Below are 21,077 nucleotides of genomic sequence, written 5' to 3'. Positions count from 1 at the left end.
TTCCACTGCATTCCCCTTCCGAAACTTCTTTTCTCTAGCCATTGTTCATTGTCTATTGGCCCTGTTTAGGGAAGTCTGATGCTGTATTGTTTTTATATTCAGTTGGAAGCTGTCCAGAGTGGCTGGGAAACCCAGCCAGATAGGCGGGGTATAAATAATATATTATTATTATTATTATTATTATTATTATTATTATTATTATTACTACTACTACTACTACTGCACACACCCAGCCTTTTCTCTTCAAATATGAGCCTTTTCCCTAATGAACTTTCGATGTTTGATTGTGATTCAGGTTCTCATGCCAAAGCCTTCCATTCAATATCTAGTCAGGCCCCAGAAAGATATTCTAACAAGATCAACATTGTAGAGGAAAATCTGTTAAGAACTTAAAAGTTTTTTTCACAGAAATTCTGCTCTATAATCTATGGTTTTAAATCACACAAATTATTCATTTAAATGCCAAATGCAAGATTAGAATTACATGTTTATTAATTCATGTAGCCGAAAACAGCGCAGCCAATGCAAAATGTCTGTTTACAAATCAATCGCTCACTTACATTTTTAATAGATGTTTGAGCGGTGATTTGATTTAAGGACAGGCAGTCAGGAAGTCTAACTAGACCTGTTCATAAACCTGTCAGCAGATCCTGTTTCTGCTTAGCTGCAGGGAAACAAAACAAAACAAAACAAAAACCTAGCTAAAAGCATTATCATATTAATTGGTTCTGTGTCAAAAATGCAAAATGAAGATGTTTTTAACCTCCTGCTATTCCTTTGTTATTAAATGACAGCAAATTCTAATGCTCACAGTTGCCACATGCTCTGTTCCCACTTGCTCTGTTGCTCCTTTGGTCCAGCGAATTTTCGGATTCTTTGTATGGGTACTGAAGAGTTGTATCCAGACTTCGGAAGCCTTCTTTGAGAGAGTGGTGCTTGTAATACTCCACAAGTTCCTTCCAGAAGACAGGGGGAAATAGGATAGAAATCTTTAGTTTGTGCTCTTCTCCCACCAGTATTTAAGGCACAGAAACTTTAATGCAGCTTTATAGAAATAGATGCACCCAGTTCACTACCAGTGCAGGAATAGTACTGGAACTATGTTGGTACTCTTTGCTTGTTATTGAAGAGGTACTTGTGTGACGAAAGATGGAAGACAAGGCACATCAATTACACAAACAGTACAGGTTTAATTCATACATGAGAGATATTGCATTTGCATTTTCAGCATTCAGGAATTAAGCTGGAGGGCATCTGCATATGTGAGACTGGTCTATTTATCATAAAAAGCAGGTGGGGGTAAGCGTGTCAGCTTCTTAATGAAACAATTCTCACATTAAGAAGAAAAAATATCCTGCACACTGAAACAATCATGCCAAGCTAGAAACATTCACCATGACACCTACATTTCTCTGCACAGGGAATTGTGAGCCCCTCTTCAGGGGTGTAAGTCTTAACATATGTATATTACTTTGCCTGGCATTTGTGACTTTCACCTCACATTCCTTTTCCCCATGTGGTTATCATTGACTCTACACTTGTATTTTTCCTTGTACATACACTTCAGGTGTATGCGACATATTTTTCTCATATGGTTTGGCTTCCTGATACACTTACAAACCATTCACATGATGTTTTGACCCTTGGGAAGGCCATTACTCGTAATGCACACCAGGAACCCATGCCACACAGGTAGAAGTCTTTGCATGCGCTCAAGCCAGTGTGCAAGTAAACACAAAAACTAAAACTGTGCTGAAGTTTCTCACTGTCCAAGATCAGCATATACATTTATCCAACTCCTAATGGTCAGCTGTAAAAGTTAGCAATCACCATTTGTAAAAACACCAGTGACAAACGTACTGACTAATCCCGAAGCAGTAATAACAACCCACCAGAAGTTCTCCTGCGGCTTAGAAAGTGAGGAGGTTTTAAAATGATGATAAAATGAGGTTTTCTACATGTACAGTTTTGCAATAAGCAAACCAGACACTCCTGTCCAGTTGTTTTGTAGTTACATGTGCTGAAGTTCTTTAATGTTAACTCCTTGCTCTAAACTCTCAATTGTTATTGAGAATTCTGTTAACTGTACGATCAGACCATCCAAGCAAACAGCCTTTTGTTTTGTCAGAACCTTATTTTTGTGGGCCAACTATTGTTTCTTTCCGATATTTTATATGGCTGTTACAGAAGCATGAAGAATCTTTCTGAATTTCAATATGAATTGGCCCTGATATGGCTGTTCCAAACTAAGGTGTGGATTGCCACATAGCTATCAACCAGGTTTCATACTTCCTGAATCTTCTGACTCAGTTCTCCACTTATCAAAATGATTGTTTAAAATGCTTCTGTTTAAAGAAAATCATTTTTAGAAACATGTATTGAAATACTTATCTAAATGCTGATTTAAGAACAAAAATACAGACAGTAGGGAACAGACTTATGAGCAAACACATGCAGAAGTGACAAGCATCAGTTAAAGACTGATTCTTTCATCCCTAGTTACTGCCCTCCAGCCCAATTTAAAACCCTCTCTTGTTCTCAGTTGTGTTGCAAGAAAAAGTTGAATTTTCATGGAGCAACACAATAATGTGCAGGCATGTGGCATAATGAATACATTAGAAGGTGAGAAAAAACTCAGTAAGCAAATGATCTTTTTTTTTTAATGCTCATGAGTCATACCGCTCATAAAGGAAACTCATATATACCAAACTAATTCTTAATTGAAGCTTCCAAATGCCTTTGAGCTCCTCACATGCTACTGTATGATCATATGTTCCTTAAAATTAAAAATGACATGGTAGAAAATCCTTTTCAGTATATCTTCTCACAAATGTAGGTATATACAAAGTGCTTAAAACTGCACAGGTGACCCAGAGATTTCCAAACACTGACCACAATCCAACCAAAGCTATACAGTTAAAATCCATTTCGATTTCCACTGCAAGAAATTCAAGTATACACTTAATACATTTACTGGAACGAATGGGACTTAGAAGTGTTTAGCTTTGGCTTGATCATTAAGATCGGCTCAGTTTTGAACTGCTTATGATCTACAGGGACTCTTGCCAGCATGAAGACCTTTCCCTACTGATGGGTTGATTTTCTCCCCAAACACAAAAGCTGTCATAACACTATTTCTGTTTTACCTTTATCTCTACAGTGTGCAATAGTATATTTTCTGCTGACAACAACATATGAGAAAAGTAGCTGAGAAGAAAATCGCGGAAGGCCTCACATGGGTTCAGTTTCTTATTAGACATCAGCCCTATTCAGGTGTTTGAGCAAACACATAAGGGCTAATTGTGGAGGAAGACAGGGGTGTGTATACCAGCCCAACTCCAAATGCCCCACATGCTCTGGCACCACATTAGACCCCCATGCATTCAGTTGAACACGCTCCAAAGATCCCTGCGGTCAGGAACACTTCTTCAAACCTTCATGCTTAAAACACAGCTGCCACACTTCAGGATACAAGATGGGGCTTACATGTGTGCTCCCTTCTCTTCCACAGTTTAAGGCCACATAACATTTGCCTGAAAGCCAAAATAGGGCTAAGCTGAATACTGTGTGTGCCCATGTCTATGTGTGTGTGTGTCGAACATCTGTGTGCAAGGAAGCTCCAGTTCCCCTTGTCAAAGGATTGCTTCCTTCTTCCTGTGCCTTTCAAATGTTCCCAAAAACGGCAGGTCAGCTGTCTGTGAACATGCCACCATCTCACCTCTTCACTTTCTGCTGGCTTTCAAACAGTGGGAAAAAAGGTTGGCCTACAAGATTCTTACTAAGCACACAAGACATCAGGACTCTTGGAAACAACAACTGCTGACTTTCAAAGAAGATGAACTGTGATAAGAAGGGTTTTTTAAAAAAATTCATCAGATGGCATTAAGAACCGGTCAAGGCAGCATCTCCTGTTATCTTTGGAAGGCATAAAGCACACTTTCAAGAGCCACCTGTATATCAGAAGATGAATGCAAAATGAAAGGTGATGATGGAAGACTGAAGTGTTTATTATAATTTACTGCTGTATCACATGATCTTGAACAGCATGCACCATTGTGACTCCCCAAAAGTGCAAGCAACAAGACAAACTACAGATTCCAAATTCCCCTTTGAGAGTCAGTATAGTGCAGTGCTTTGAGTGCCAAAGGCCACAGAGGACCCAGAATCGAATTCTCACTGAGTCATGAAACTCACCAGCCTCAGTACTTCACTCTCTCTCTCTCTCTCCCTCCCTCCCTCTCCCTCTCTGCATAACCCACCTCACAAGGTTGCTGTAGGGCAGGTATAGGCAAACTCGGCCCTCCAGATGTTTTGGGACTACAACTCCCATCATCCCTAGCTAACAAGACCAGTGGTCAAGGATGATGGGAGTTGTAGCCCCAAAACATCTGGAGGGCTGAGTTTACCTATGCCTGCTATAGGGGAAGGAACCTGCAAGTCACCCTGAGCTCTTTGGAGGAAAGCCGGGACAAAAAGGTAGTAAAATCAATCAAGATAAATTATACAGCATTTCCAGGTGTCACTTGTATTGAGTTGTGGGGATGCTGTCATTTTCCGGTGCTACCAAACACTTCATATGTGAACATTTTCCAAACCCCAAGATAGTCAAGGCACAGTTGTTTTGGGATTTTATTGGAGGCACACTTCAGTCTCATGTTCCAAATACTTTCCAGTATGAAAAAGTGCTACATGCATTCAACTTCTGCCTCTAGGGCAAGTGCCAGCTTGCCCCCGTGACCATGGGTGCCTAGGGCTGTGGGTGCCATGCAGCCCTGTCACCTAAATTTGTGGGTGCCTGGTCCCTTGATGGGGAATTTTGTGGGTGCTCAGGCACCCAGTCCCCAGGGAGTTGGGACCTATGCTCCAGGGCTTGGAAGAGCTACACTCTGGGGTTTGTTTCTTATTCAGGAATTAGGATCGAAAAGGTTTTCGGCATATAATACGTCTTGAGATCTTTGGATTATAAGGGCATGATAGAAATGATCCAGTTAAATGTTTGATTGCCTTGGGCTTTCATTGTGGCCTTGAAAGTCCTTTACACAACTACAAGGGAGTAAACTGAACTCAGTGGGACTTGCCTCTGAATAACCATGCAGAGGAGCAGGTTTTAAAACACATCTAACAAAAATTCTCCTGCCTGATGTAAAGCAGACCATGCATGATAAGCTAGATGATCCTACAAAGAACTTTTAAAATCTAAAGGAAGAGAAGCACGTACCTACACCCCTTGCACGACTCTTTTCTTCACTAGCTCTTCTACTTTTAATTATTTATCTTTTGGGGATTTTAGTATCTTACATTTCAGGGCAACAGTTTGAAATTTTAGAATTCTAAATATTTGTTCTGACTTGCATTTATGAAGGAAATCAAGCTCAGCAGGCACACCCTCCCCTTGGTTTTTATTCTGGAATCCCTGCAAGCTTCAGTTAGCAAAGATGTGATAATTGGGGCCCCACCCTAAGCACTTTTCCAGTTTCTTATATCTCCACACCTCATTTGCATTAATCACTTAAACAAACTTTAAAGCCTGCCTAGGTCTCCTGTTGCTATCAATTCACTTGAGTCAGAGAGAAAAGCCACTGCCAGAACAGGGATGGGCAGCTGACCTGACCTCCTTGCCAGTGTTTTTGTGGACTGCAAGTTAGGTGGGATGCTTGTTTTGGGATAAGCATCATCTGAGTTACAGAGGCAATCAAACATTTAACTGGATCATTTCTATCATGCCCTTATAAGCCAAAGATCTCAAGACGAGTAAAAACAATTTCAAGGAAATTGCAATACTGATAAAATCATAAAAAATAACTCTAAGATACACCACAAATATATCCAAGGAACATCAGGGTTAACTCCCAAACACCTGGGTTTAAAGCCATCTTTTGAGCTGGTGACTAAACAACAGCAGTGGCAATGCAAATTTCAAGGGATAGGACAGGCATAGCAAACTTGGCCCTCCAGATGTTTTGGGACTACAACTCCCATCATCCCTCACCACAGGTCCTGTTAGCTAGGGAAAATGGGAGTTGTAGTCCCAAAACATCTGGAGGGCCGATTTTGCCTATGCCTGGGATAGGAAGTTCCAGATGCTACCATGGGGAAGCCCCACCCCCACCTCACCCCCAATGCACAGATCCCACTGATGGGACGCAAAAGATGGCCAGCCTGGCTGATCTTAACTCCTGGAAAAAGTAATTTAACACAATAGAATAAAAATAGCAAAACCTAAATGAAATCAATATGTTCCCTTCCATCACACCATACAGTAATCATTTATTCTGGGTGAACTTATTCTGGAAAACTAAATTCAACACCTCATTCTGTTACATTTTAAAGGCTGTAGTGGAGGCAACACCTCCTCAAAACAGTATTAGTTATGACTGCCATAAAGATACAGGGATCTGGGAAGAATGCAAGAGACATTTTTAAGAATTCTCTGAAATTCCTTGTACAAGCAGACCGAGCATGATCCCTGAATTCTGGTTATGCTAAGAAGTAAGATCAAAGATCAAAGCAAAATCATAGAATCATAGAATTGTGGAGTTAGAAGGGACCCCAATGGTCAGCTAGTCTAGTCCAACACCTTCCAGGGAAGGGATCTCAATTAAGCATCCATGACAAATGACCATCCAAAATCTCCAAGGAAGGAGAGTCCACCACCTTCCGATGGAGTCTGTTCCACTGTTGAACAGTTCGATGTATAGTCGGAATCTTCTTTCTTGTAACTTGAAGCCACTGGTTCAGGTCCTATCCTCAGGAGCAGGATAAAGCAAGCTTGCTCCATCTCCCATGTGGCAGCCCTTTAGATATCTGAATATGGCTATCATATCTCCTCTCAGTCTCCTCTTTTCCAGGCTAAACATACCCAACTCCTTCAACTGTTCCTCTTAAAGCTTGGTCATCTTGGTCACCCTCCCCTGCACACGTTCCAGCTTGTCAATATTCTTCTTAAATTGTGGCACCCAGAACCAGACACACTATTCCAGGTGTGGTCTGACCAAGGCAGATTAGAGCAGCACTATGACTTCCCTAGATTGGGACACTGAACTTCTGTTGATGGCAGCCTAGTATAGCATTAGCTTTTTTTGCTGCTGCCTCACACTGCTGACTCATGTTAAGCTTGTGGTCTACTAAGACCCCTAGGTGCTTTTCACATGTAATACCGAAAAGCCAGGTGTCCCCCATTTTATATTTGTGCAGCTGGTTCTTCCTGCCTAAGTGTAGAACCTTACTTTTGTCCCAGTTGAAATTCATTTTGTTTGGGCCCAGTCATCTTGAATCCCAATTCTGTCTTCTGCAGCATTAGTTCCCTTACCAGTTTGGTGTCATCTGCAAATTTGATGAGCATCCCCTATTCCATCATCCAAGTTGTTTATAAAAATGTTTAGCATAACATCTAATCATTCCGTTCTTTCAGATCACTGCTTTTTGCTTTGCACAATGGAAGCATAATGCACAAACTGCTCTCTCATCAGCAATTCATTCAATATTCTCTTTCTATTCAGCCACTTTTAAGTCTCTAAAAGCAAAATCAATGAGGGCAAGCTTTAGACCAAATAAGCAGAGGGGAAATGTACTGTTATTTATGAAACACAATAATCGCACGGTTTGACTGGACCAAAGCTCCACCCCAAATGATTGCTCAGGACTACTTCAGATACAACAATTTGCATCAAAAAGGGGAAGAATTGGTGACACACACACTTCTTTGGAAAAGTCCCCATTTAAGACTGCACCAAAGTAGCAGGACAAAAGGAAGAATGAGTCATCACATCTAATACCACTACCAAACAAATCCCTGAGAAGCAAATTCAGAAACTGCAAGAATATATAACTCATCCATCTCTTGGTTACTGAGAGACAATAGTGTTTGTGAACATAAAGGGATCATTAGTGGACCTTGAATTTACCCAATCCATCAAAAAACTGTTTTTTGACAGTTTCCATCTCAGCAGTGAATTCCACTGATTATTATGCATTGTTATGAAAACTACTTCATTTCTCTATCATAAACCTGCTGCTACAAAATCCACGCATTGGGAGAAAAAAAGTAAACTATATTTTTTATTTTATCTGTGTTACAGATCAAAATAATTCTAATCATCTAGTAGGATCGATTGCCTGGCTAGTCACTGCATGACTAAGTATATTATTAATATTTTAATTAGTATAATGAAACACCACAACTACGGAACGTTCCTAGTAGGACAAATCAAAGAAAAAACTAGCAGTATAAAGAAAGACTATATCCTGTATTCTTGACATGTTTGTAGGGTGACTCATTTGCTAGGGATAAAACTATATAAATAAACCAAGGCAGTTTGATCTGTTTATCTGCAACATATACGCATGTTGCTTGATGACCTCGAAATGTGTTCTGATAAAGGGCAGTCTTTTTCCACACAGCTACTGGGCTGGGGATGGAGGGGGTATGCAGCTCTACAGTGCTTGGTCACATTTGTTGCCTCAGTTGGAAGACAGATTCAACTTTTTAATTACCACTTGATCACCAGGATTGTGAATGCAAACAGTCTTAGAAGTTAACCAATTCACTGAAGCCATATTAAGTATTCGTCATGCATTCTAACAGTAAAAAAAATACCGACTGATTTAGCATTGTTCCGGTGCACTTTTTTTTCTAGAAATGCAAAGAATCAGTTTTCAAAAAGATAAAGTTAGATGATATATTTGCAAAGAGAGAAATCAAAACTGATGCTTACCATTAAACTTTTAAATTTCCTATTTTCTGCAATGTGAAAAAAGCATTCTCTTGTGAAAATCTTTATGTGCTTCACTTCATTATTGTACCTATGGGCAATGAATAACATGAATATAAATGTGTTTTTAATCAGCAACAATCAATAAATTACTTGAGGGCATGCCCCACCACTACACAAATAAATTCTTAAGACAAAATGTATATCCATGCCAATACACCCTTGACACCTAATTAACAAAACACATTTATTAGGGTTTGGCTCAAGATGCAGACTCAATTCAGATTTTAGAAAAGGCCTCCCAGCAAGATCTGATTATGGGATCCTGTAATGCTGATGGCAATCGACTTCATATTGACAAAGCAGACCAGCAGCTTTATTTAAAATTAATATTCCTTAGACGTTAAGCTTGTTTCCATTTGCAATCAATTCAAGGGAAATATTCTATTTGACTTCAGTTGGTAGTCAATCAATTTTAAACATTTTCTAGTTAAAATGCAAATGGACCAGTAAATCACCTTATGCTAACTAGCATAAAGTCATTTGTGTCCTAACTCATACATTAATTAGTGCACTGCACCACAGCCTCCACTGAACAGATTACTAACAAAAGAGGATGCCCGAAGATCAAAGGAAATGAACCTGAATGGCTTTGTGGGAGATGAAGAAGGATGTGCAGACTGAAATGCAGCACAGTTGCAATGCAAGAGCATTTGTGTCTGTGCAGCAGCAGATCCAGACTAACACACACACACATATACTCACAAGGCGTGATTCACAAGCAAAAACACTTCACTGCATATTTAACTATCCTTGTGCTGGATTAGGGAACACTGACCTTCAATAAAAGTTTCATGAGTTGTATCAACAAGGCAAAAGTACTTCTCAAACTATCCAGATTTTCATGAATGACAGAATATATTATTTTTCGCAAAATGTAACTGCAGCAGGCAATGAGAATGTTGTCTATTGGTCACATCTATTCACACAAGAGCTAAAACAATAATGGAAAGGAGAAATGCATTTGCAGGAGGCGGGAATTAATTCTCACTTACTTAATGCTAATGCTGATGGCATACTCTCCCGATTCCGTAGTCCTATACCGCACTAAGTATGTGCTGTTTACCCGGTTAATAAGTTCCGTCTCTGCTTGCGGCCTTTCCATCATTCCAGCATACCTACAACAAAATGTGTGAAGTTACTAACTACACTTTCCTTAAAAATGGACACTAAGCAGATGAGCCAAAGGCACTTTGCAGGGGCACGTCCGTGAGCTGAGCAGCTCATAGCTCCACCCGCCCCATCGCAAGCAAGGCTGGGGTTTTCGGCTGGTTTGGCAAGCAGCTTGTGAGGTGGCGTTGTGGGGGAAATTAAGATTTGCTGAGGTTTTGTGGCATGTGCCCAGGCCCTTCCACATAGGTCACGACCTAGCACTGAAACAGAATAAATGATTGCACCAGCAAGAATCATGAGCTTGGCTAGAGGTGGACCATGCACGTCCTGATGTTCATCAGCAACTGATACCCACCTCTATTAAGTTGGACCCCTGACCATTATGTCCAGTCATGGCCAACTCTGGGGTTGTGGCGCTCATCTCGCTTTATTGGCCAAGGGAGCCAGCGTACAGCTTCCAGGTCATGTGGCCAGCATGACTAAGTCGCTTCTGGCAAACCAGAGCAGCGCACGGAAACGCCATTTACCTTCCCGCCGGAGTGGTACCTACTTATCTACTTGCACTTTGATGTGCTTTCAAACTGCTAGGTTGGCAGGAGCCAGGGACTGAGCAACAGGAGCTCACCCCGTCGTGAGGATTCAAACCGCCGACCTTCTGATCAGCAAGTCCTAGACTCTGTGGTTTAACCCACAGCGCCCATACTCAGTGGCGAATCCAATTATGGGAATTTCATTCACTCGACTGTGTTACATTGTTATTATTATTAGCCTTTAATAGCATAAGTTTAGATAATAAAATCATACAGAGTCATCCAAATACATTAATAATCCAAACACATACAATATATAAAAGACTAGATAGACTGTGTTGCATCGTACCAATTGCGGACTTAGGATTCCAGCCGATGGGCTGCATGCACAGAACCATTTCACATGTGTGGGGTCTACAAAGGTGTTTTGTACATGAAAGGCATGTCTGCTTACTGGAGTGAATGCAATGGCACTTTGCTTCTATGATTAGAACAGGAATTCCAGTATAGGTACAATCAGGGCTTTTTTTCAACCGGAACTCAGTTCCGGCATCTCTTGGGTAGACACCATTGCCATTCTAAGAGAATGAGGGAGGCGTTCATAGTCAGTTCCAGCACCTCTTTCCCTAGAAAAATAGTGCTGTGTACAATATACAGATTCCTTCATTGCAGTATAACCAATATCTTAGTCATTCCAAAATGTGCCAAGACATAATAGTGTAACTTGCAATAACCACTGCTGTGCAATAATAATTAATGGCTTCTGTGAGGTTCTGGATGAGTCTCCTTCGCCTATCGGTGGCTTGTGAGGACCAGTACTTCTGCTGAGTTACTGTATTTCATCAGAGATGCATAAGAATCGCCTGTCCCTTAGAAGAGTTTTGTGTGTGAGAGAGAGAGAGTTGTCAAAAGTTGGGGAAGCATCACATGATATGCTTGCATATAACACATGATCCTGATTTATCATCAACATCATTGTGGATGGCTATTCAAACATAGGAAGCTGTTTTATATTGGGAAACTAGTTAGGTAAATGTCTAAGCAAGAATTGAACATGCACAGCTGATGGAAACAGGAATTGATGAAAAACTATTAGAAATCAAGAAAAAGTATCTTATTGTGATCTTATTGGGACGCGGGTAGCACTGTGGGTTAAACTACAGAGCCTAGGATTTGCCGATCAGAAGGTCAGCGGTTCGAATCCCCGCAACAGGGTGAGCTCCCATAGCTCGGTCCCTGCTCCTGCCAACCTAGCAGTTCGAAAGCACATCAAAGTGCAAGTAGATAAATAGGTACCGCTCCAGAGGGAAGTTAAACGGTGTTTCCGTGTACTGCTCTGGTTCGCCAGAAGCGGCTTAGTCATGCTGGCCACATGACCCGGAAGCTGTACGCCGGATCCCTCGGCCAATAAAGCGAGATGAGCGCCGCAACCCCAGAGTCGGCCACGACTGTACCTAATGGTCAGGGGTCCCTTTACCTTTACCTTTATCTTATTGTGACCAGCAAAGGAGGGAGGGGAAAGAAGCATATTGAGGGGGGGGTGGAAAAGTCCATTTTAAATTTTGTGTCAAATTTGAATTAATTTGTTAAAAATTTGGAAAATGAATACCAATTAGTTGGCAAGAAAGGAACCCGTTTTATGCTGGTAAGAATATTGGTCCCTCTATTATCTCTGCTGATGGCAGAGGCTTTCTAGGGTTTCAGACAGGGAACCTCTTCCAGCCCAAGCCAGAGAGGCCAGGACTGAACTGGGGAGCTTCTGCTTGAAAAGCAGATGCTCTGTCACTTAGCTACAGTCCTTCCACCAAACAGGAGGTTCCAGGAAGCCAGGCAGTTCAAAGACAAACAGAAACTGGAAATTGCAAGCAAAATGCTTACTTCCCATGTGCACTTGGGCTGAATAGATACATCACTATCTATTCCTCCAATATCTATGGGACCTCTCTCATCCACAAACTGAGATCAGGGGAACCTGTAAGGAGGGGTGTGAACTTGCATAGAGGAGTTTTATCTTGTATTTTATTCTCTTGATGAAGGGCAGTAAAACAACAACAACAATAGAAAGGGTATGCTGGTGATCAGGGACTGTCTCATCTCAGATTTGGCATGAGATTCTTAGATTTCGCTCTAAGGGATAGTTAGTGTGTGTGTGTGTGTGTGTGTGTGTGTGAGAGAGAGAGAGAGAGAGAGAGAGAGAGAGAGAGAGAGAGAGAGAGAGAGAGAGAAATTGGTATAAACAGACTGTCAAAATCATAAAGTATGGTAAACCTATGAAAAATGCCGTCAGGCAGTGCATATATTCAATTATTTTTGCCTACATTGCAACAAAATGCCTTCTGCAGAAGATCAGAAAGGTTAAACTACAACAAATTAGATTGCTATTAATAACAGGTTTTTTGCTCAGGCTATTTATTTAAACTCCCAGGCACCACCAAAAATGAAAACAAACAGTTTGGAAGCACTCACCATGGCTGGGAAGAATAGTCTACTGGTTTAGGAACCTAATATTGAAAAAAAATTAAAAGAGAAAAATAAATTACATGCATAATATTGTGATGTACTGTATTGAATAAATAGCGTTGTGCTATGGCTTTAAGACAAGGATATAAATGATCATAAAATTGAGGAAATCCTATAATTCTACCCATTATTTAAAATTAATGACTAAAACAATGTGTTATTACAGCACTGGTTCACATAAATACATCTGCACAGCTACTTAATTATGATAGGCGACAACTTTAGAAACCTGACTATGCCCACCCCCACTCCCCCACTATATATATAATGGGTGTCTGCATTAATTACATTTGGTAATAAATTTTCCTACTTCAGCCAATAAAATGGTCATCTATGTGGGGCTACCTTTGAAATTGACTCGGAAGCTACAACTAATACAGAATACAGCAGCTAGACTGGGACTGGGAGATCTTCACTGTATCCCAGTACATTTCCGAGCACAATTCAAAGTGTTGGTGTTGATCAGCCTCAGCTTTGTATATCTCAAGGAGCATCTCCAACCCCACTGTCCAGCCTGGACACTGAAGTCCAGCTCTGAGGGCCTTCGGGCGGTTCTCTCACTACGAGAAATGAAGTTACAGGGAACCAGACAGACGGCCTTCTCGGTAGTGGCACCCGCCCTGTGGAACGCCCTCCCAGTGTACGTCAAGGAGATAAACAGCTACACGACAGAAGACATCTGAATGAAGGCAGCCCTGTATAGGGAAGTTTTAAAATGTTTGAGGTTTTTATATTTTGTTGGGAGCTGCCCAGAGTGGCTGCGGCAACCCAGTCAGATAGGTAGGATACACATAAAAATAAAATCATCATCATCTACTGAAACACGAACAAATACTGAGTTGTTTTAAGTATCCAACCAAACCATATGGTGTGGACACCAACTCCCATCAGCCCAAGCCGGCATGGCCAATGGTCAGAGATGATGGGAGTTGTAGTCCAGCAATACTGGCACAGCACCATGTTGCCAATTCCTGTACAAAATTCTATATCTCAACAGCATTTATTTAAAAGGGGAAAAGGGAAGAGTGGGTGGAGAAGCAAAGTTATTTTGAGAGTGATATTTCTGCCTGGGAAACGAGTAGCTTCTGTAGATATTCTGTAGATGTGGCTTTCTGTAGATGTTGCCAGGACGAAGCAGAAGACCCACCTTATCCCTGGCTCTTTCCCCTTGTACTCATACACATTGATGGAGATGCGAGTGTGGCGCTATGGTGTGTTTAACTACTGCTTTGGCAAGATTTTAATGGTTGGTTGACTGATTCTACTATTCCATCTGTTTTTGGTTGTTCTGCTATATATGGCACAAAATTGCCAGTTTTAATTTAGAGGAATGTTTTATTGCATTTGTTAGTGGATCTACGTATTTATAACTGTTTTGCAACTACACACATTCAGGATATAAATAAAGGATATTTATCACCATCGTCTGTCTATTTCACATGCACAGTGAATAACATCACCACCACCGCCTCCTATCTGTAAAGGGTATGCCATGGCATATCTGCTAAACTGTAATATACAAAACAATCCCGAACCCTGGAATGATATCATCATCACAGGACTGTCGAGATAATAAATGGTGCAGATTACATATGGTAACTAACCGCAACAAAAGTGGAAAGAAATAAAGTGAATTATAAGCTGTTATTTATCCAATACAGAAGACTTCTTGCTGCCACATATTCCATACTGCAGATAGAAAAAATGCTTTATCAGTGTATCTGAGAGCACACCATAGTATAGATATTCCAGACCTCAACCATTTTTCATTCAATATTTATTCTTCATGCCTTTTGATGTATGTATTTTATACTGTTTCTGGGCACTTTTATATGGGCTGGTTGTAGAGGCTGTTATTTAATAATAATAGTAAAAGCGATGGTGCACTGAAAATTTGATAGATGTTTCATCATCTCCGTTATCATTTGTCATAAGGGAATGTTTATACTTTGCCCTTCCAGGTGAACAGTGGTGAAGCATCAATTTATCTTTCTAGCAAGAGTCTGCCTGTAATACGCTGAAAATTGATGTTTATTCATATTGCAAATTTATGCAAGCTTCATGACTTAACTTCTCCCTGATAAGAATGCATTTCACTGGAAACTGTACCTTAGGCGGTAATTTTCATTTTGCTTTGGGGCTTTGCTGAGTTTTGCTTTTAGGTGTTTCTCCTTTTTTTGTTTCTTTTTCTTTTTTTCCCTTTTCCCTTTTTCTTTTTCTACTTGTGCATGGATTCAAAAGAGAGAAGGGGCGGGGAGCACATGTGCAATTGCCGCACACATGACAACATTCAAATAGCTTTTGTGGACCTCTCTATGGAACGTTATATCGCGTAGGTAAATTGTAGCTGTGAAACATTATGTACTTGCTTCAGAAGAAGCTCAATAACAGGAATGAAAAGAAGCACTGCCTACAAATGGATTGTTCACAATTTAAAACTAGAGTTCAGAAGGAGGTTTTGAACCCTTTAGGAACAAATGACACATTACATTAAATGCTCGAATACCTTCAATGTATCTGGTAGGGTTGCCATATTTCAAAAAGGAAAAACCAGGACACCCCAAAATTTTAAGAAGCCACTGGAACTGTTCATCTTTTTTTTTAGAAAGCCCCCCAAATTGTTGAGCACCTACTGCCACTTGTAGCCCCGGCAGCACCGACACTGCCCTTCTGCTCACGTGCAAGGAGGCTTACCTGGCTAGGGTATAATTCTCTGGCAACAAGGATATTCAAAAGCAAGACGAGGAAGTTGCAGCATCTCCCTTCTCTTTGCTCACTTACAAGCTTACAATCAGCAGGCCAGGAGCTGAGCATCTGCTTAGTTGTCAGACCACTTCTTCACAGCTTCCGGGTAAGTGAGTAAGGAGAGGGAGCAAGGAGCAAATATGCATCACCAGAGGGTGCTGTAGAGCAGCGATCATCATCAATGGGAAATTGCACTGAGACCTATATTACGTGGGGGGGAGGGGGTTGCATTTTCCAGACCAGTGTAGATACAGCCCAAGTGGCAGTGGGTACCGGGTAGAGCAGGCAACATACCAATCCTGTGGGCCTTGTTTGGGGCACTTGAGCCCCAGCAAAAAGCCCCTACATGCTTGGTACACATGGCAGGCCTGATTTAACATAAATGCAAAACTGCATATGTTATTGTAGAAGCAAAGAACCTCACCCAGAATTTGCCATACTTACGATTTCTATGTTGTGATTTGTATTCTGGTGCTTCAGTTGTGGTCAAAAAGTGGCTCCTATAAATCTAACCTCACTGGATCCTTTTTTTTAAATCAGATATGGAATTGCCCACTATTATAGGTTTCCACTACAGTAAAATTGAAAAGACTTGGGTAAAGGAAATTGCTCACACTTAGCAGCTAACAGTCCTTTAGGAGACTGAAAAGTCATTTCTACCTTAACATGTTATTTAGGTTTCCCCACCTTCAAGGAAACTTCCTTTAAAAACTCCCTTTGTGGCATGGATCTCTAGCTTGAGCCATGAGGAACAATTTGCCTTTGAGTCACATTTCTTCAGTGAACTTATTGTGTGACTATAGTATCCTGAAGTCAACATTCCAAGGGCAACTGGAGAATGGTGGGCGGTGGGGGGATTTTGTCCAAAGTTACAACGTATAGCTAGAGTCACCACCGTTGCTCCTTCCAGTCCTAATCCAACTGTCTGATTCTACAAACCTTGTATAAAATGAGCTGACTCATGCAGAGCTTTGCTGGCAGATAAAATTATAACAGCACAAGCTGCAAGTCGTGAGCAATTTAAAACATTCAGAGGTGATGCATGCCTTTGATAGGAAAGAAGGAGAAGGGATCTAGGAAAGTCAACCCAAGCAGACATATGACAAAATGGGCCAAGAGCTCTGGTTTGATAGCTTTTCTCGTTTTCAGACGTATTTCTGAGTCCTTTATTATGGTCTTATCTTTCTCTATAACCCAAGGTGACTGGGGAATGTATTAGAAATGGAGTGTTCTTGCCCCACTTTTAAGACAGCAGCTTTATTGCACAAAACATTTATTGTAGGTTTTGACTGTATTTCATTTGAAAACTAGTTAGACAATTTAACTTATTAAATTCTGACGAGTTAGGCCTGTCTCTTGTGCAGGGTTCCTTCTGACTTCCAATTTTAAGTCCAATAACAAAGAACATAACCACGTTACACTTTTAAATAAAATTAAGTGTAGCATGTAAACAAAAAGAATCACAAAAATAATGTAAATCCCACTAGGCAGGATTAATAAAAACCTTGGAACGAACCAGGCAAGCTCACTGCAAACATTTTTGTGAAAACAATTATACTGACAAACACAATTACGTGGGTCTACTTACACAAGGGCAAGGCTTTACTGCATCACTTGGAAAGAAACCAAGCTCCCGGGTCACTACATTTCTACCCTAAAAAGAAACAGAAAGATCCAATTAGGGGAAAACAACACACGTAACTCACCATTGTGCATACAACCCTTTGCACATCAATAGGAACTCCAAATTTTCATGTAACAGTTATCAACATGTGCACAGTAATCTGTCCATATTCCATAGCTATTGGACTGGCCTAAATTACAAGAAGATACAGTGGTACCTTGGTTTAAAACCATAATCCGTTCTGGAGGTCTGGTTGTAAACCAAAACAGGTTGTAACCCAAGGCGCGTTTTTCCCAATGGGGCCTCCAACAACAACAAAAATTGGTTGTAATTCAAAAAAAAAAAGTGGGTTGTAATCCAAAACAGTTATAATCCAAAGCGGTTACAAACCAAGGTACCACTGGAACTCTGCAGGCAATGACTTTCAGTGGTGGGATGAATTCCACCATTTGGTGAACACCAGATTTTTTGCATCCCTTCCCCATTTCAAATTAGTCCCCAGAATAGAGATGGTTGAATAAATCTACATCTGGTCCACGTCACACACATAAATTCATAAATCCATTTTGTCCTTTTTCTGCATCAATATACATTTTTACATTCAAAGTGCAAAAGCCAGTAAATAACTACCTTCCAGCCTCACACTTTAGTCCAGGAGCTACAGATCAGAGCAGATCAGATTGGAATTCTTGAATTCCGCAAGCATCCCTACCCAGGATCCTCCTACCTGATCTAAAATGGTTCAGATAGTGTCACTATCACTATACAAGTAGTTTTATACCATCGTATAATGATATATCAGGGTGGTGTACAATGTTAAAAGAGGTGGTTGGAGGTTCACCTGTCATGGATGCTTTAGGGTTGGACTAGATGACCCTCGGGGTCCCTTCCAACTTGACAATTCCATGATTCTATAAAACACTGTTTAAAAATACGTGTGCATGTCTGTTTACAGTTTGCCCTAATTTTGTACACATTATTTGACTGGAGAACTGCACTGCAAAATTCAGAGATGTGCGAATTTAGAATGATGGCTATTTTCAGTTCACATGTTGCTTTGGAAAGTGTAGATTATGTATGTGAACTGAATCAAATTTCTACCCCAACCCCCGCAGCAGCACCTCAAAACCTAGTTGCTGTGTCAGGGCATATTTAATGCCACACTGTCCTGGGGTTTGGTTTTTTTTTAAAAAAATGCATTCATTGGATGTCCAATTTGGTCACTTCAGATCATTCCCGGAGCAGACTGGACAGGGACACAATTTATTTATTTATTTATTTACTACCACCGTGAACCAAACATAAGAGTTCTCTCAAGACAAGCAATTAACAGATCATGTAGCTATTCAGGATGCTAGCTGTTGCCCTAAACTTTGTGCATGTAGTATTGCCACAGTACAGTGGTACCTCTGGTTACAAACTTAATTCGTTCCGGAGGTCCATTCTTAACCTGAAACCATTCTTAACCTGAGGTACCACTTTAGCTAACGGGGCCTCCCGCTGCTGCCATGCCACCGGCACGCAATTTCTGTTCTCATCCTGAGGTAAAGTTCTTAACCTGAGGTACTACTTCCGGGCTAGTGGAGTCTGAAACCCAAAGTGTTTGCAACCTGAGGTGTTTGTAACCAGAGGTACCACTGTACATAAAGAGTTGTATGCCTTACAAGGATCTCTGGAAGCCAGTCAGCAGCAGTGTGGAGAAATAGCAATAATGTTGTTGTTGTTGTTGTTGTTTTAAAAAAACCCCTTTGAATTTAGGTTTGTACAAAAAAGTAACTATGCACCTCTTTTACATCCCCAAACTTACATCTACATATTACATATGCTTTGCTCAAAAAATTCCAGTTCCAAGTATCAGAATCAATGTTTGTAGCTATTGGGTACTCACGAGAGATCACAGGGGACTGTAAAGGTAGTGGTAAAGGTAGGAATTACTACAGTAGGGGTGTGTAGCTCCTTAGGAAAGTATCCTGGCTCTGTGGGGAAGGATTTACTGTGCACAAAAGCAATTATCGGCTGCTTCACTCCCTGGTCGCCCCCACAACCATGTACCTCCTCAGGTAGGCCCAGTGAAAGAACCTCTGAACAAAGAACCTACAAACAATTACACTGGGCTTTAAAAGTAATTGAACTAATTAGGCCTTTGCCAGTGTCTTGAGTCCACAGAACTCTCCAGTTTTCAAATTTTAATAGTAGAACTCTTGTGCCATTAACAGCTCAACCCTTGAGAATAACTGCACTGGCAATGCAGAGCACTGGTCAGCAATTAGCTTTCCTGATTTTATATTAGTGAGGAGCTGCAGGCCAATGCCTCCTCATCGTTTCACAAACTGGGATGGCTGACTAATTTCAGCATCAAAGATGCTCCTCCATAGGAGGAGGAGGCAGCTCTCAATGGTTCAGTATCAACGTGCAGATCAAATGAGTTATGCATGAAATCCCTGTGTACAGAGAAGTAGTACATCCATTTTAAAAAGAACTCTGTCCTAATCCTCTCCCTGGTGTGCTAGTTTTCTTCACACAATAAAAGTATTAAACATTGCATTCAAATAAGCAATACACCGATTGCATTTTTAAGTAGCGTGATTCCAGATGGGATCTACCACATTATTATTCTGAACATGCAGATTGGCTTTAATAGATCTGGATTCCTTCTATTATGAAAATGCTCCCTAAAATGAGGCATGATGGTTGCCATGTGCCAGTCTTGGGGATTTCCATTCTTAACAAGCAGTAACATCACTTCAAATGCAAGACGAATGAAGCACAAAACTGACAAATTAAGGAGGTGTTTCAGACACTTGTCTGGAGCACTGAATAAAGTTGCAATATTGGGCCTTTGAACTACAACCTATCTTTCATCATAGATTTTGTTTGTTTGTGTGGGGTTTGTTTTTTAATTTGTTCCAAGCCAAGAGGTGCATTCCTAACCCTGGGGATAAGCTCTCAGAGATAACAAAATACATAACGTAAGCTGTGATGCAATGCTGCCTTTGCAGGTTCTCTTTGCAATTGCACAATATCCACTGGTTTCTTTTACCGTAAAAAGACAAGCATTTGGAGGTTTTTTGGTACAGATGAAGGCTATGTTCAACAACTTTACCAGAAAGCCAGTGCCACTGAACTCAAGTGGAATTTAACTTGAACTAAACATGTTTAAGATTGGCAATTAGCAAGTGACACAGACTCTGGTGCTAACTGATCCACAGCTTTTAGTGAAGCTCTTTGTTTTGATTCTTTGTGGTGCTTCTCATCCCCACCTCCTGCACTCTTGCACACGACATAGTCTGGAAGGGGGCAGGTCAGCATGTGATCTAGTGTTCCAGACAACCTTTGGAGAAGACAAAAAAGCCTAGAAATTGTATGCAAGTAAGGATCACTGATCAAATACTGTGCTCTTTCAAAAGCTCGCAAAAGAAATGTGTCTCAAAAATCCCAAAGCATTTCAATAGCAGTCACTTCTGCCCCTTCTCAAATGACAGGAGTTGTCAACAGCTCCCTGCAGGAACAAACAATCCCTGCAGAAACAAGTGATGCCAGAGAGCTGAATCTGGCAGGGAGCGCACCCAGAAATCAGTAAAAAGCAAAACAAAACAGGGTTGTTTGCTTGTTTACATTGGTTGCTGTGTTTTCTGGAAATGACAGCACACCAGACTGGAAAGTAGCACAGGTGACCTGGGTGAGAGAGATGCAGAAAGATACATGCCCAGGATATTGCTGGCTGCCAGGGGATTCAGACGGAGAGGAGAATATGAGCTGAGCTGAGCTGAGCTG

General features: G+C 40.9%; 1 protein-coding gene across 6 annotated transcripts in view; it reads right to left on the bottom strand.

The window, feature by feature from the left end:
* Positions 1-21,077, bottom strand: part of VAV3 (vav guanine nucleotide exchange factor 3) — a 159,172-nt gene that overhangs the window by 16,250 nt on the left and 121,845 nt on the right. For 4 of the 6 annotated variants that reach the window (XM_053391559.1, XM_053391560.1, XM_053391561.1 and 1 more), the window contains 5 exons: positions 17,268-17,333; positions 12,881-12,915; positions 9,767-9,889; positions 8,715-8,802; positions 812-956 (listed from right to left, as the gene is read on the bottom strand). In XM_053391559.1, coding sequence (XP_053247534.1) covers positions 812-956; positions 8,715-8,802; positions 9,767-9,889; positions 12,881-12,915; positions 17,268-17,333 — 457 coding nt within the window. Of the gene's footprint in view, positions 1-560; positions 665-811; positions 957-8,714; positions 8,803-9,766; positions 9,890-12,880; positions 12,916-17,267; positions 17,334-21,077 lie in introns of all 6 variants that reach the window. The other 2 variants (XR_008330944.1, XR_008330945.1) reach the window with 1 other exon arrangement.

The sequence above is a fragment of the Podarcis raffonei genome, chromosome 6 (assembly GCF_027172205.1).
Source record: "Podarcis raffonei isolate rPodRaf1 chromosome 6, rPodRaf1.pri, whole genome shotgun sequence".
Classification (NCBI taxonomy): Eukaryota; Metazoa; Chordata; class Lepidosauria; order Squamata; family Lacertidae; genus Podarcis; species Podarcis raffonei.
The sequence above is the reverse complement of the archived record's forward strand: the minus strand, read 5'-3'. Positions and strand labels throughout refer to the sequence as shown.